The 17,884-nt window shown below is 35.8% G+C and overlaps 1 protein-coding gene across 1 annotated transcript in view; it reads right to left on the bottom strand.

Moving 5' to 3' along the window:
• Positions 1-17,884, bottom strand: part of COL19A1 (collagen type XIX alpha 1 chain) — a 329,506-nt gene that overhangs the window by 249,446 nt on the left and 62,176 nt on the right. Inside the window, exons 9-10 of the mRNA XM_066252988.1 lie at positions 5,615-5,659; positions 3,221-3,265 (exon numbers count right to left, since the gene is read on the bottom strand). Of these exons, the coding sequence (XP_066109085.1) occupies positions 3,221-3,265; positions 5,615-5,659 (90 nt within the window). The remainder of the gene's footprint in view (positions 1-3,220; positions 3,266-5,614; positions 5,660-17,884) is intronic.

Below are 17,884 nucleotides of genomic sequence, written 5' to 3'. Positions count from 1 at the left end.
CATTTTTGGCTGAGAGAGCCACATATTTAAAAATGTAATTCCTTGAGAGCCATACAACAACTCGTGTACATTAGGCATTATCCAATAGAAATTTGGTGTTGTCTCGGAAAACAGCTGTGATTGGCTCCAGCCACCCACAACCATGAACATGAGCAGTAGGAAATGAATGGATTGTAATACGTGAGAATGTTTTATATCTTTAACGTTATTATTTTTTTAATTAAAGATTTGTCTGCAAGCCAGATACAGCCATCAAAAGAGCCACATCTGGCTCATGAGCCATAGGTTCCCGACCCCTGACCTACCTGGTACCAATGACAATATTATTGACTACATTTCCTTTACTGTACTTTATATCGCCATAACTATTTTGTAACTACCAATTTGTACTTCTTAATCCCTTTATCTTCTTCCTCCAGAGCTCCCCGTCCACCTCTCTCCTGGCTATAATCAATCTGATCTCTGTCTATGATTCTGCAAACAGTCAAATTTTAAACACAGTAAAGGCCATGATAAGGTAATTAAAGAAAAAAGGTAGGTCTTATAGAAATTATATACTCTGTTTTCTACAAAGATTTGAAATTCAAGCTAAATTGTTTTTGTTCAGAAAACAAATGATGTTGTAAGCAGTCCAACAATCTCATGCTGGTGTCACTCAAAAGTGACTGCTTTACATATGTTTCTTTTTTAACTAAGCTAGAATCAAAAAGTTTATAAAATAGAAACAAAAAGATGACCTCAATTTTTTACCTTATAAAAAAATACATGCGGTTAAAATTAGAATATACAGCATATAACACTAACTATATATATTTGATGTGTGGTAAATAATAATCAAAGCAGAGCATATTTTTTCCCATAAGGGTTATTATGTGAATCTTATGTATTGTTATAAACTATTTGCATTGTAAATCTCATTCAAGGTATTGTCTTTTTTATTTGGTGCTTTATTTCTTCATGATACAGCTAGTGCTCGACTTACAACCACGATTTGTTCTGACAGACTGGTCGTAACATGATTTGGTCGTGAGTTGAGTAGGTTATATGTACAGTACTGTGAAATGATGTTATAAAAATCTTTCAGTCAAAGACAAAGACAATTTCCTCTTGGTAGACATCTTGGGAGGGGTTTGATGAAAAATATCCAAGACACAAAACACAAATTGCTGTACTGAGTCTGGGATAAGAGTTGAAATGGTGCACGTGGAGATAGTAGTGCTGCTGGAAGCTGGTTCGCACTGTTGTAAGCCCAGCTGGGCAACACTTGCGTTGCCAGATGCAGAGCAGTTGTGGCTAGCGATTGTGGTCATAAAGTCGAATGGTCGTAAGTCAATCAATACCTGTACCTCAATTATTCTCCATAAATATTTTCACCTTATGGTGAAACTGACTATTTGAAGGGCAATAAAAAATTAGAAGGCAAATCTTTGATGCCTAATATATTGAGTATTTCTCTGTATCTCAGAGCCTGTGCGAATTTATGACTGAGCAATACCAGCTGTGTGTAAAAATATCGAAATAACCACTAAGATTTTAGTGTTGATGGTGGCTTTAAATTACAGAGAATGTATCTGTCATCCTCTCTTATTCTCACTTATTTCTACATGTAAAATCCTATTAAGTAAAAGAGGAATATGTATAAATAAAACATTTATTTGATGGCAGAGCCTTACAATGACTGATACTCTAAAGCAAAAATATTCAAGGAATTCTTTAGAAAAGAGACCCACTGGCCCTGGCCGGTTGGCTCAGTGGTAGAGCGTCGGCCTAGCATGCGGAGGACCCGGGTTCAATTCCAGGCCAGGGCACACAGGAGAAGCGCCCATTTGCTTCTCCACCCCTCCGCCATGCCTGCCTCTCTGTCTCTCTCTTCCCCTCCCGCAGCCAAGGCTCTATTGGAGCAAAGATGGCCCGGGCGCTGGGGATGGCTCTGTGGCCTCTGCCTCAGGCGCTAGAGTGGCTCTGGTCGCAACATGGCGACGCCCAGGATGGGCAGAGCATCGCCCCCTGGTGGGCAGGGTGTCGCCCCTGGTGGGCGTGCCGGGTGGATCCCGGTGGGGCGCATGCGGGAGTCTGTCTGACTGTCTCTCCCTGTTTCCAGCTTCAGAAAAATGGAAAAAAAAAAGAGACCCACTTTAAAAAAGTCATTACTTAATTAATTATCCTCAATTATATGTTATTATATGGTTATCATTTTAACTCCCCCCATAGTTCTGTGAGAAAGAGTAATTATCCAATAGCTTACAACATGTGCACTTTGTCTTAGAGTTATAGCAGATGCTCATTCTGTCTATAAACTCTTACTGAAGAAGCAAATAATTGATCTCCACAAAGAAAACTAAATATAGCAATTCAATATTTGAGGTTATCTATCCCCCTTTCTAGCTCTCCTTCTAGCTGTCCAATAACATTTTAGAAAATAAAGGGATGGTCTTGTTTTTGTTCTATTTAAAAATAAAAGTAGACTTATGAAATGCAGAATGATTCAAATGTTTATCTGAAGGGAAATTTTAAATAACCAAGGCACTTCTTACTTTCTGTACTTTCAGTAGAAAGCTATAAATTTGAAAAAAAAAAAAAAGATTGCTTGAATATTGAGGTAACTGCTTTCCTGGCCCTCTCCATATCATTTTCTTTGACTCTGAGACTGGTGAGCAGTAATCATGTGGAGTTTAAGGAGTCCACTATAAGTTGATCTAAGAGATATTGCACAATACTTGTGATTTTTCTACACCTTGCCCAAACCGTTTAAACTATCCTTGTATTAAAATATTTCAAACTATTCTGAGTGTTCCATCTCTTTTCTGTTGGACCTTATTATATCTAGTTCTCATTTATTTCCTCAGGAAAATTTCACTAATAAATGAAGTGTATATTTAAACAAAGCATTTTATTTAAAGACTTGGACACATAGCATATTGATGATGTTATAACACAAAAATATAATGTTTAATAAATGTTTGAATCACTTATATATCGATGGGATGTATTTAACTAGAAAGGTCTAAATAAAATGAGCATCCAAACATGTTTAGAAAGATTTCTGACAAACATCAATATATCAAGTCCACCTTAATTGAAAAAATGTTTTAAATCATTTCTATAAAATTATTGAATTGTTTATGTTTACATGGAAACATAAAACAAGTTAGATATTCCACTTGAAAATATTTTCAGGAACACCACTTTTATAAATGTGTATGTAAAAAGAGATACTTACCTTTTCACCAATTTCTCCTTTGCTGCCTTCAACACCTTGCTCTCCCTATAGAAGAGAAATATAATGTGAATAATAATAGGAACATTACTTTTAACACATAATTATTATAACTATTATAACATTTCTAACATTGAAAAATCAATAATTACAAAGACCATTTCTAATATGTAAGCTCTAAACCAATATTAAGTTAAACAAAATTTAAGTATTCCCAAATACTGAAGAAATAGTTTTCTAGGGTACAAGCTACGACTCCACTACTTCCAATGAAATTTAATCTCCATAAAACTTAATTCCTCCATATACAGCACCTTTCTCATAGGTGTTTTGAGAACTGAATGTATCAATATAGTGGCTGGCATCGACTAAGTTAGTCATTATTATTACCATTAATTTCACTAGATCCGGTAGAAAATCCTTCTCAAGCTGACCTCTATAAACACTGTTCCAGTGAGAACTGGAACTGAAAAATTCAGTTTTGAACCCCAGAGTTCAAACCAGCATCATGCTCTTCATCACCCAGATCTCCTACCTCTCAGTCACAGGCTCTTAATCACCATATTTATTCTAAAAGGTGTAAGTCCCCTGTTCTTCAACTAAACCCTCTTTAATCTGACAAACGTATTTTCCCACTTAATTCTGCACAGATATCTATACTACTGATGTTTCATTCATACATTCAACAAATATTCATGTTGAACACACCAAATATATGTCAGACAGTCATGACAACATAGCCAGCAAGTATCAGGAAGGGTCATATGTACCCATCCACCCATAAGAAGCCCTGAGCTACCATTTCCTGAGTGTAACAAGAAAATGGATAAATCGTTTCTTATCTCCAGTTCTTTTTCTGTAATACTTCAATAGGTAACCATTCATATAATTAAAATTCATGGTAAAAAAAGGAATGCCAGCTTTTTACTGTATTTATATATATAGTGTCTTAGTGTATATTCTACATACAATATATAATCAAATACATGTATATATGTATATGTTATGTATACACACAGACTAAATAATTATTCCTGCTTCATCTACTCTCAAAAAATATATCAGGAAAGAAAATAGATTAGTATTTGGGTATATTTGCAACTCAATGCATGGTCTATCATTTTTTCTACCATTTTCCCTAAAATATAGACTTTAACTTAATCTATTCATTCAAACTGACATTGAAGCTGCTAAACACCCCCAGTACACCAACCACAATGACAGCATGATGCAGCCACCACAAACAGCTGCTGGAAAGTCCAAAATTATTTCCCAGCAGATATATCTGCACATCCCTTGGCTTGTAACTTGACTTGTGGAGGCAGCACATGTTGTATCAATGGGTTTTGTCTAAAACTGCTGTGAAGAAATTCAGAGGCTTGCTACCTCCTCACTGCCAGCCCAACCTTGTCATCTTTATCAAGCCAAGTAAAGGAAGATTTTTCAAAAACTGTAACTATAAGTGTATATCTTTTTTAAATGGAAGTTTTTAGCTACAGAGAAAAACCTAGATGCAATAGTAACTTCTCTTGCTAATACCTGTAGAACTTCTCCAGAATATAGAAGTTACATGATTGACTTTGGTGGGCATCTACTATTGCATCGATAATGTTCTCCCCTGTGGTGGGATTGTTTGGGTAGTATGACAGCTGGCCCCACCTGAAGAGGCCCCCATCCCTTCAGGAAGCTGGACTAGACCAGCCTCTGTATTTCCAGCGATACTGATCACATCGGCATACTCCTTCCCAGGAGGAGAAAGCAGCCATTGGACAGGAAACGGGTAAACGTGAAGTTCATCTTGGTTAAAAGGAAGATACCAGATACCAGGGGCAGAAAGGAGGCTCGCCAATGCAAAAATTTTACTTATTATATATCTATCCTGAATGAGAGAGATTTTTGAATAGATTAGTTGCAGTATCTTTGTAATATTTAATATTTTGTCATTATAATTATTATGTCGAACTCAATCTGGGATGTACAAAAAGGAAGGTAAGAAATAACCAAATACAGTCAAAGGCAGTAAAATCTGTTCCATTCTTCATTTTGGACCCTCTCAAATAACAGTGAAAACATTTTCAGAGCAGCTGTGTATACACCCATGGCCCCTAGAAAGCCTCACTGTTGCGGTCTCTGGAGAAGCGTGTTGCTAAAATTCTCTGATCAAGTCTCTCCTCGAGTGGTTGGTCCCTTTGAAAAGGGATTACTTACATGGATTCTCTCTGGAAAGATTTATTAGTAAGTTGTCTTTGGACGGATTGGTCAATGGCTTTCTAAGAGTCTTTCAGGGAATTCAGTTTCAACAAATACATTTTCTGAATCTTCACTACATTATAAGCAATTTCAATTTTCATGTTGTTAAAATTCTTAACTTATATGAAACACTCAAAATCTCTTTACCTTTTGACCAGGTAAGCCTGGAGATCCATGTAAACCATTTTCACCCTGAAGGAAGTACACAGAATGAATGCTATTAGCTATAAAAAAAAATGAACAAAGAAACTTTCGTGGTCTGAAATAACTAGCTCTAATGTTGCAGGGAAAGATAGACTAATTCTGAATGTCTATCAAGAGCAGGGCTTTCCATTACCTCACAAACTCAGGATTAGTACTTTCATTTGAAAAATAAGAAAATGGAGTCTCTGAGAGGTTCAGTAACATGCTAAAAAGTCACTCAGTTGGTGGCGTTACCTGAGTTTTGAATTGAGGTTTCTCACTCTATATATAGCCCATGTTTTTTCACATGCTATTTAGGATCTATTTCATTTTTTCTCTTTCACACCTCAGGGAATAATAGTGAAGTCTGACATAGGCTTTCTATGGGCCAGACACTGTACTTACAACAAACCTATCAGTTAGATACTACTACTATGACATTATTTCAGATAATTACATAATCAATAGGAGACAGAACTGAAATTCCAACCACAAACTTCAGTTCTATGCACCTAACCACCACCCTACACTCCCTCATGGAAATGATTTAACTCTGGCTTGCAAGTGTGCAAGTGATCTCTTGTCTAAACACTGAATCTATCTATTATCTATCTATCTATCTATCTATCTATCTATCTATCTATCTATCTATCTATCTACCTATCTATCTATCTACCTATCTATCATCTATCTATCTATCTATCTATCTACCTATCTATCTATCATCTATCTATCTATCTATCTATCTATCTACCTATCTATCTATCTATCTACCTATCATCTATCTATCTATCTATCTATATCATCTATTGAGCATGCTTACTTTCTTTCTTGTATTTGCTGATTGCATTTAGATAAATTCTGAAGACACACCTAATGCCATTTAACTTGAAATAATTATTTGGGAGAACTTTTAGTTCCTTCCATTCATCTTGTTCATGCTTTGGGTAGAAAGACTTTCAGCAGATGCCTATCAGTTTCCATTTCTGGAATTCATGGATCATCTCTTTGACAAGTCTGGTTTGTGAACAGTACACCAGCTAGAACGAGGAATTCCCAGAAGGATGGGCATATTCTTGATAGAGGCTTAGGAGTGTAGCTGCCTAAAGAAATTGACTTTGACTCCTGAGTTCCTGGATTTAGAAAGCTCAAAATAAAGGAACAATTCTACTGACCTGTCTTATTTCTAGCAAACATTTATAATTAATTTATAAGACAACAGCTTTTTAAACATTACTTAAAGATAGATATCATTTCTTAGAATTTCTTAAACAACATTTAAATATATGATCTTCAAACTTGCATCTTCAAATTTTAAAATAGACAAATTTAGACACATTATCTAAATAATATGATGTCTAAATACAGAGAGGTTTTTATTCTTTCATTAATTCATTCATTTTTAGAAAGTTTTAATCATTTGCACCAGAGGTGAACATATTTTAAAGACGAAGGCTTTTTTAGTTCAGATTAAATTATCTAAGTGTTCCACAATATAACTTCAATCATCACAGTATACATTAAACACCAAAGGTAAAACTTTGTTGTTAATATAATTAATTATTGAAGCATCCATAAAACATAATGTATTTATCTATGTAATAAATATATTTGTATTGTTAATATTTTTTGTTAAATTTCTAGATCTCAGGCATCACACAAATGTATCAGGAACTTTCATTTGATCAAGAAATAGTAAAAGCACATTAAGTAGCTGACACCAGGGAACATTCTATGAAAATTAAGCATCTGTTACTCATCACAGAAATATGTCCACTTGTCCATAAAGAGCAGAATTATTTTCATCTGTTGGCCCAACATAATGTTTTATATCGTATTACACGTTACACATGATAACAAGATGTGGCATGTAATCCAGTAACGGACACTGATACAGTACACACTGCCAAAAATACTTTTTGAAAAAAAAAAAGTGACAGCATCACCCCTTTTTCTTTGCTCACAGCTCACTCCTTTGTACCATATGCTCAGAGTGCTGGCACCTAGAGGCCCACCTCTGGCAGGTCAGGTGCGGTTACACCCAGACACACTGTTAACAGGGTACCAGAATTCTCTGAAGCTGCTATAGCAAGAATGTTTCTCTCTTTACTGGACACAATTTTTGTTTGTTTGTTTGTTTTTCTGGGTTGTTTTTTTTTCCAATTAAAATGTGTTTTCGCATGGCCAGAGTTATTTGGTTTCGGCTCTTTCTTGACTAGAAATTTGTTATGTAAACATATCTGCATGTATATTTTGGGGCCGTTTACACTCAGAGGAAATAAGTCAGCTTCACATGTCATACCAAGATGTAGAAGATTTTGAGATAGTGTTGAAACTTTTGAAGTTTAAAGTTTGCAATGTTGGTATTCAGAAACTTTGGTATTATTTTCTCCTTACTGATTTTCTTGAAGTTACTATTATAGAAATGTCCTACTAAAATTTTTTTTGTCATTTTTTGAGTCCCTGAGGAATAGTTTAGCATATTAAAAACCTAATTTGTGTCAACAAAACGAGCCCTTCCTTACGCTCACCCTAAAGTGCAGTTTCAAAGCTCTGGTGCCCCGTGCACCTTGGGGTCAAACTGAATTCTAGCTACTTAATAAATGTTTTTAGAAAATTATTGGATGAGCAGACATTAGTTATTTTTTCTGGACTCTTGTTTTCCCTCCTTCCTCCCAGTCTTAGAACAAGAAAGAAATAAGAAGCTTTTCCTTTGGTTTCCAATCAATGTTTTAGCCCATTATTGAAAGAAAATGACAATCAATGTTTCCCTTAGCAACCTTAACTTTCAAAACTCATTGCTGATGCATATGCTTTCTAGTATGAGTTTCCTACCACGGGGCCCATGCACCTTTCATATTACAGATTTAAGCCACAGAAGGGCAAATGAATGAATATGAGTAATATAAAGCAGGGCAAAATTTAGTGTCGCTGCTGATGGCATTGTTTCCTGTCAGTACTGTCATATACAGCATGTCTTTAATATCACAGAACACACAAGGCTCCCTTTCCAGAATGTAGAGTAACCTCTTTGAGTGCTGTATACCTGAAATTAATACAAAAAAAAATTGTTGAATGCCAAAAAAAAAAAAAAGATACAATATAGTATCATTGAGAAGATTCTGGAAAAAAAAGAGGTATACAGTAATTTAGGGCTAGCTGGTAGTATTCTGAGAAACTAATTGAAGTATTTTTACCTCCTTTTTATCACTGCACATTTCACTGAAGTAAACATAGTTAGGCATAAAAAAAAATTATTGGTTTTCTTGATTCATTTGAAATTGGAGTCAGTGTCTTTTCTTGTGCAGAAAATACATGTTGTCTAAAGGGCATTTGATAAGGAATCACACTCCCCAGGGCTATGGTTTGCAAACCTAGTACCAATGAGATCAAGTGAAAAAAGGTCAAGTAAGTAAACAAAATTTGCTAATACTAGATCCACACCCAGATAATAGAAAGTTACATACTATGTTGTTTTTGTTTTCTTTAAATGGTTAGGCATTCAGCCTTAGATTAAAAAGTCTGAAATCCTATTATAACATTGTTTTCATATCTAAAAATCTAGCTGAAAGTGTGTTTTTCAGGAACATAATCTTCTGCATGAATTTAGTATATGCTTAGAAATACATCACTATTTCCCCACTACTTCATGTTTACTAAGAGAAAATGAACTTAAACTGAATGTGGAGTGAAGTAGCTAGAAGAAACGTTTGGAGTGGAATGCCAGGATTCCAGCATGAAAACCAGTAAAAGAGGTGGCTAAAAATACATCTGATCTTGACTTTGTGTATCATTAACTTGACCTCTACATGTTGACTATAGCCCTGCTTTATTCAGGATGCAATCTTTGGAAATTAAAGTTTTATATGGTTCTTAAATTGCTGTCAATCAAATATTTCAGGAAGTAAAATATATACCTCCCTTTTTTTCAGACATTTCATCTAATATGAGTCCTTTCATTTCAAGGAGTAGTATTTTTTTTCTTCTATTTTCTGGTACTTTATTTCAAGAAATATATTTTCAAGTTAAAAAAATTTATATTGGATAAGGTTTTAAACTTCAAACTTTTTGAGTTATTTGTATTTGTTAGATGCTTAATGCAGTTAACACATGGGGATTTATTATCATATTAATATTCAGGATAAGGCAAATTTAAAACATGCTTAATCATAAAATAAATGAGACCCTATTATTACTTATTCTTAGAGGTCATTTCAAAGCAGGAGAAACCAGCCCACCAAAGCTAATGCATGGTCCATACATGTCTTAGTCATAGTAATGTAAACATAGGGAGGGAGCTGGAAAGTAGCAGTTAAACTCAGCACACATGTATATGCAGGTGCACATACCTAGAAGACAGCAAGATGGGGATTCTTAATTATAGGAACAAGTACATTTATATTCACCACCTCTATCAAGGAATCTGTTAAGGTGCTGACTCTTCTGAAAGTTTATTAAAGTCAGGAACTTTTGCTGTTTATTTTTCCTTGTGAAGTAAAAAATATTATAGGTGATGATACTGAAATCATGTTTTCTGAACCCAAATTAACCTTCCCCACATTTCTGTCCATTGGTCTTAGTTCACACAGGAAGAAACATCCTCTGGGTCTGATACCTGACATTCTTTTGTGTCTCTATCAAGCCTTCTGTTTAGTAAACCAGTCATTTTTCAAATGAGAGTCCGAAGTCCTTTAACAGTCACTGTTCTCTGGGCACACACTGTTCTCTGGGCAATATGTCTCTTAAAATGTGGCACTTGGAATTTAGCATATGATTCCAGAAATAGTCTCACAAACACGGAATAGAGAGCAGGACTGTTGCACACACATACACATATACACATATACACACATGCACACCATGTCATACTCTTGTTCTGGCTACTATACTGCCTGTATTAATACAACTTGCTTTTTTAATTTATTTATTCATTTTTTAGAGAGTAGAGGGAGGGACAGAGGGAGAGAGAGAGAGGAAAGACAGAGAGAGAGAAGGGGGGAGGAGCTGGAAGCATCAACTCTCATATGTGCCTTGACCAGGCAAGCCTAGGGTTTCAAACTGGCAACCTCAGCATTTCCAGGTCGATGCTTTATCCACTGCACCACCACAGGTCAGGCCAACTTGCTTTTTTAAATGCTAACATGCTTCTGTAATATGGATCATATAGCTAATTGCATCATTAAGTTTCCATTTCAAATACAAACATTTTACAATCTTTTATTAAATTAATTAATGCAAATTATACTAAGTTATTTCAAAACAAAACAAAAAGACAAATAATTTTGAAGTGGTTTTGAGCGGTAAACATTTCTTTTCATAAACAGCTAACTTAGGGAATTGAGCCTTGGCCAATGCTGTAGAAACCATTACAACATCTGGGCTTGTATGCAATTGTGATGATTTTCTTAAAGTGAATCTGTCAAGAACAAGTGTTTAGACTTTTTACTTTGTTGTGAGACTAGCTGTAAGAGAGTTTTTCAGTAAATTGAAACTTCCCCAAAATACTAGGGAAATAGAAGACATTTAATGTTAGCCATCTACTAAAATATGTAAAGTATAGAAATTGACATCTGAATCAAGTACGCTAACAAGTGAAAGATGATTTAAGATATAAAGAGAAGGACAGTGTCATCCGTAAGCTCCTAATTGAGGAAAGTGAGATACCAGTAACTGCAAACTATTTCCTGTCCAAAGTGTTCCTCGTGGTGAGTAATTTATAGTTCTACATCTCCACTTCATATCAATTACTTCTACTGGAGCTTAAATGCACCAGAGTCATTGGTTAATTATCTTTAGCCCTGAAGTTAATGGTTGTAATGATATGAAGAAAGAACATTCCTTAGCACTGTTGTAAGAAAGTCAGAAGATTTTTAAACCTAGTTTGGAAAAAAAGAATGAGAGCACAATATTCTAAACATTACTGAGGGAGAAGAGATCATAGTCCTTCCAAGAGAAAATGGGAAGTCAATGCTGGAGTTGCACACACTTCTATTTCATTCTAGGGAGCAGCGTCTGGAAGCTTGGCTGGGTAGGTAAGAGTCTCCTGCCCTCGTTGCCCTGAGGTACGCTTTTGCAGAAAGTACAGAAGACTCAAAGTGAAACATCAGTGCCATCTGGTCCTTTTCCAATACTCCGCTCAGCCAGGGGTTTCTAAAGATCATCCTCTATTTCTTCTATTGTCCTGGGCTAAGTCCACTTACATTCTGAACTCAACAAACATTTGTTGAGAACCAATCAGGTATGCTGGGCCAGGTGTCAGAGTTCCAGGGGTGAGAAGAGATACATCAAGTCCTTGTCCTTCGGGAGCTCAGTTTGGAGACAAAGACACAAACTATATTGACAATGTAAATAAAGTGTTATGTGAGCAGAAGGGACTGTTAATCTGCCCGGTGGCCAGGGAGACTTCATGAGAAAGATGCAATTTTTCTTGAGCTTTGAATTTAGTAATCTGTGAAAACACAGTGAACTGTCTGTGATCATCCTCTCCAATCTTCTGCCTTCGCAGTTCCATTCAGTGTCTTACACTGGCCTGGCTGTCCCCGAGTTGGCTGGCTAACGGCTCCGTCAGACACAGCTGCTTTAGGGAAACTCTAATATCTGAAACTGTAGATGTCTTTATAAAATACCAGTTATCTTTATATTCACTGTATCACAGCAATCTACACCAAGAATAAAATAATTAGCGGCTAAACTATGCAGAGAAACAGAAAGTGTGTGATTCTTTTTATGGAAATATTTTAATATTTATGTGTTAGATTCTTGTAGTGCATTGAACCAAATCGGAGCATTAGCAGACCAGGTTTGTGAAATCTGGCTGACTGTTTAGCAAATAAAAGTCAAGTGCCCGGGTGCCAGATCCACTGCATGTGTTGAGCTTGTCTTCCATCTGTTGTGTTCTCTGCCAACTGCTCTACTTAGGGTGCGAGTGGGAGGTATTAGAAGGGAATAAGAAACCATTAAGAAATAAAGTCAACTGCAGAGTGAGCAAGTTTCTTTTTCTTTTCCTGTTCTTCAATTACCTCTGTCCTTCTCATGTTTCTGCTTATTTTAGTGCTATACTGTATCAATCTACTACCCACAGATAAGACAATTAAATGAGACTTACTCCTTGTAAAGGCAGTAATTTTTCCCCGATAATTCAAATTATCGTTCCTGTGACATTAGTAAGTGAAGCTAACAAGTCCACTGATAAAACTGTTTTCTTTGTCGTCATTTTTTCTATAAACAGTGGTATAAAAAAATAGTTCAATCTTACGTCCAGAGTTGACTAGACCTATTCATTCATTTCAGAATTTTCTGAAATACAGAAATATACAGATGATTCTCTGTTTAACAGGCACTTTCTCTAACATAGAGCTCATATATATATATATATTATATATATATATAACATATATATAATATATATATTCTAACTTTGACAATTTCATAGGAAGTGAGTATCTCATTGTTAGAGTAACAAGAAGTTGTCCATTTTTTCCCCTTCTCATTTAGTTTTGATTCCTACAACAAATGGTCACCTAAAAATATGTATTTTAATTTTTTTAAGTTGGAGAGGACTCTGAAATTAATTTTATCTCTGAATTTCAATGGAAAATTGGGTGAAACCATATAATATGAAGAGATCGCCAAATGATTTCTGAAACGTCTCTAGCTTTTTCATTAAATATCCACAAGTTTCTGGGTGACTGAAGCGTTAACGCTACATGTGGACCCGGGCTATCGCGGAGTTCATTGTAATTCACAGCAGCTATGGGCCTGGTCTGCGCTTTCATAACCAGCAAAGCATCAGCCTTTATATCCGGAAGCAGCAGTCTTCTCACAAAATGTCTTTTTAAGGGAAAATTAAGATTCAAAGATCACAGTCATTTCATTTTCCAACAGAAAAGAAATACAAAGACAGGAAGCAATGGATCTGCTCAATTCAGTTTCATCCCCCTAAGACTGAAGGCTGCAGAGTTTATGGTGAAAAGACCCATCACACAAAGCACCTAGGAATGGCGATAGTTAGCCCGACTGTTTTTAAGACAAGCATCTGGCCCTCTCTCATCATGTTATCAGCTATACTTCCTAAATGCACTTAATATATATGTCGTTTTACCTCTGGTAGTTTGATTTTTTTTTTAAATAGAGTCATGGTACTAAGTTAAATACTTTGGTTTTTGATCAAATGAATATACAGTTTATAAATTTTCTAGGTTAGGTGTCCAGATGAGGTTCTCCTGGAGAGTGTGGCCACGCCTGGCCCGCCTGAGGTGAGCATGCAGGGCAAATAAGGATCTCCAGACAGGCAGGTCGGTGGGGAGCATTTAAAACAGGGGTCCCCAAACTACGGCCTGCGGGCCGCATGCGGCCCCCTGAGACCATTCATCCCCCCCCCCCTGCTGCACTTCCGGAAGGGGCACCTCTTTCATTGGTGGTCAGTGAGAGGAGCATATTGACTATCTCATTAGCCAAAAGCAGGCCCATAGTTCCCATTGAAATACTGGTCAGTTTGTTGATTTAAATTTACTTGTTCTTTATTTTAAATATTGTATTTGTTACCATTTTGTTTTTTTACTTTAAAATAAGATATGTGCAGTGTGCATAGGGATTTTTTTATAGTTTTTTTTATAGTCTGGCCGTCCAACGGTCTGAGGGACAGTGAACTGGCCCCCTGTGTAAAAAGTTTGGGGGCCCCTGATTTAAAAGCATATTTGAAATATAATTTTGAATTTGGAAACCAAACGAAGTAAAACCACATTGTTTTCATAATACCTATTTTGGAAAGTAAAGGTAGACACAATCCTTTCACTGGGTAAAAAACATATGATGATAATTTTTAATAGGTGGGGAGCCACCCTCAACTATTACTGTAAAGGTGCAAAAACTATGGATTCATATAGACAGCAATTCAAATGCTGACTCCACTACTGGTCAGTTATGAGCCTTCGGGGAAGTTTTTATTTTCTCTACATCTTGGTTTCTTAACCTGTGAAAGAGTGATGATAAACCTTTCCTCATAGAGATATTGTGAGAAATGAGTGAAATAATGTAAAGAATCACTTGATAGTGTCTAGCGTATAATGATTGTGTAAATAAATGGCTGCTATTATTATTTTTGTAAAAGTTTACATTCTTACACATATTTCAGTTAAGTAAAAAATATATTGGTTCGCTGACATCTAGTATACATTAAGAGGTTAAAATGATCTAAAATATGTGATTTTTATTTTAATATTTTTATACTACATATACTTTGAATCAATAATAAAAATTCCCCCCAAATGACTTTTAACTTAGTCTCCTAGTAAGCCAGAGTTTAGAAGCCTAGAATCATCAAACTGTTTTGTTTTTAAATTATCTATTGTTTACCAAATATTTATATATTAGGCACTGAGCTGGCACTTTCATGAGAAATGAAACTTAATCTTTAAGACAAAACTAGAAGTAGGTATAGTATAATTTCTGTTTTATAAAAGAGAAAAGTTAGAAGAAATCAAGAGATAGATCCTAATTTATAGAGGGTGAAGCTTTGAGCTGGGAGTCAAACCCAGGCAGTATTGACTCTGGGTATTCAATACTTGAATGGTACAACGGTGTTGTTTATCATTTATTGCATACCTCCTCTGTGAGAAACAAAATTAATTTACCAAAATTTATTTTCCCTTCAAAATAAACATTTTAGAACAAAATGTAGGTAATTCAGCCAACAGAAAATTGCTTTTAGCATAAACTAGTCTCTATATTCAGTTTTTAATATCACCTTATTAGGATAAAGATTATTGAAAATAATTATTCCTATTTTTAAAAAACAGCTCCACTTATCAAAAAACATATCTGACACATGATATGTATAGGCGAAATAGAGAACAAGGCAATCTTGTGTTTGAAACAGTCAGGTGATGAATGCAAGCATACTTCAGTGTTCTGTTGGGAGGGAACACAGCGGGCAGGATTGGCTCCCAGTGCTCAAATCTTCTTCTCATTTCCCCAATGCTTCCATGAGGGTGTCAGTTGTGAGTGTGTGTGCATGCATGTGTGTGTACAGGCAGGTATGCCTGTGTGCATGCACGTGTGGGATCTTACACACGGTCATTCACTTCTCATGGAAACTGGACCATACAATTTACTAATTCTGACCAACAGTGGCTTCTGTACAACCAAGCTCACCTGGAGTCTCCAGTGACTAAGAACTAATAACACTTGCTATATAGAATAGATATTTTTAATTTTTTTTGTTTTTTTTTAAGTTTTTTTATTATTATTAATTTTAATGGGGTGATATTGATAAATCAGGGTACATAGGTTCAGAGAAAACATCTCCAGGTTATTTTGATATTTGATTATGTTGCATTCCCATCACCCAAAGTCAAATTGTCTTCCGTCACCGTCACCTTCTATCTGGTTTTCTTTGTGCCCCTCCCCTCTCCCCACCCCCTCACTTTCTCCCTTTCCCCTTACCCCCGACTCCCGGTAACCACCACACTCTTGTCCATGTCCCTGAATCTCATTTTTATGTCCCACCTATGTATGAAATCATCTAGTTCTTAGTTTTTTCTGATTTACTTATTTCACTTCATATAATGTTATCAAGGCCCATCCATGTTGTTGTAAATGATCCGATATGAACCCACAACAGACCATTTACCAAATCTCTCAGGCAGAGTCCTAGCTGTGCTGACGAGCCGTAAAGGAGATGCGTATTTTTCAGGGGCGTGTTGGCAGCTGGACTGTATATATCAGGTCAGAATGCCCAGTGCAAGTTTGTATGAGGCGATGAGTATTATAATCATAGAACAACATAATTAAATGTACAGTTCTTCATCTTCAAAGTATCCATGACTCCATATTTCATAAACTGATTTCATAATATAGTGTTGTTTAGTGGACTATTTTTCTCCTGGGCCTCAGAGGAAAAAATGTTGCTTTAGTAAACTAATACATTGTTCATGTCCTTGACTTAAAAAAAAAAAAAATTACTGCTATCATCTAGCCAAACTTCAAAGTGTAGGATTATTTTAGAATAATAGCATTTATATAGAGATCACTTAATTTATTACTGTATCACATTGTATGGAAGTACAGCTCATATACAAATTCTATTCTGTACTGCTCAGAATATGCTGTACCCCATTATTATAAATCAGTTTTCTAGTTTAAATATTAAACCATAAAAAATAAAGGACTTCACTTTGAGAATACTATCTCTGAGGTACATGTTCAATGGCATTTGGCATATGTTCTTTCTCCATGGGTGACAATTAATCTTTTTTTCTTATCTTTTAACAGAACTCTTAAGCACTTTTAATTCTAAGAAAAAGAACCCCAATAATTACAAATGCTGAAAAGCAGAATCGAAGTTCAGTTCAGGACACTGCCTGAGTTCTCTGGGCAATGCCCATGAAATTCATTAAGCCAGCGGGGAAGATATAGCCCTGGAAGTATTTTACTCCAGACATAAGTGCTCATCTTTACAACTTTAAAATTTTTGAAATTTTAAAACTTCTTTAAAATTGCTACATCTTCATTGGAGTCAAACATTTATAACTTATTATCCATGCCCTCAGATGATGTAGCTTTCTTCTTATTTTTATTTCATCTATATTCATTAGATTCTTTAAAATAAATGGTTAACTGGGAACTATAGCAGAAAAAAAAATCTATTGAGGTGGTATTTCTTCACTCGTGCAAGTTACATCCCTTTAACAGCTACATGACCCGACACATGAGAAGCAGGCCGGGTACCAACAGTGGTGGCGCCGTACAAGAAAATACGGTCAAAGACTCAGTGATCGCACAGACACTGGGAGCGTATTGGTGACCGAGGAGGGTTGATGAAGATGCAGGAAACCTGGATCTAAGAGCCACGTTTAGTACCAGGGGAAACTGAATGAATTCTCTACTGGTCTCTGAGGCCTTTTAATAACAACTCAAGTAAATAAAATAAAACCGCTTGAAAAACAAACATGAAAGAAAACTGCTTGAGAGAGTGTTTGCCAGGATAATTTGTGTTGGTTTTAGAACACCCTGAACATAGCTTTTCTTATCACATTAACTTTTAAGTACCTTGGAGACAGAGTCTTCACACAGACACTGAAGTTCATTGATTTTGTGAGACTGACTCCGTGACCATTTTGACCAAATGGGTCCCCAGGGCTGAAACTTCCATTCCTAAAATTTCTAGGTCCAACTAGTTTATCCAACTAGCTAGTATATTCCTTTATATCCATTGAAGTTTCACTTTCAATAGTG

Source organism: Saccopteryx bilineata, chromosome 1, assembly GCF_036850765.1.
Source record: "Saccopteryx bilineata isolate mSacBil1 chromosome 1, mSacBil1_pri_phased_curated, whole genome shotgun sequence".
Classification (NCBI taxonomy): domain Eukaryota; kingdom Metazoa; phylum Chordata; class Mammalia; order Chiroptera; family Emballonuridae; genus Saccopteryx; species Saccopteryx bilineata.
This window is presented reverse-complemented; position numbering and strand designations above follow the sequence as displayed.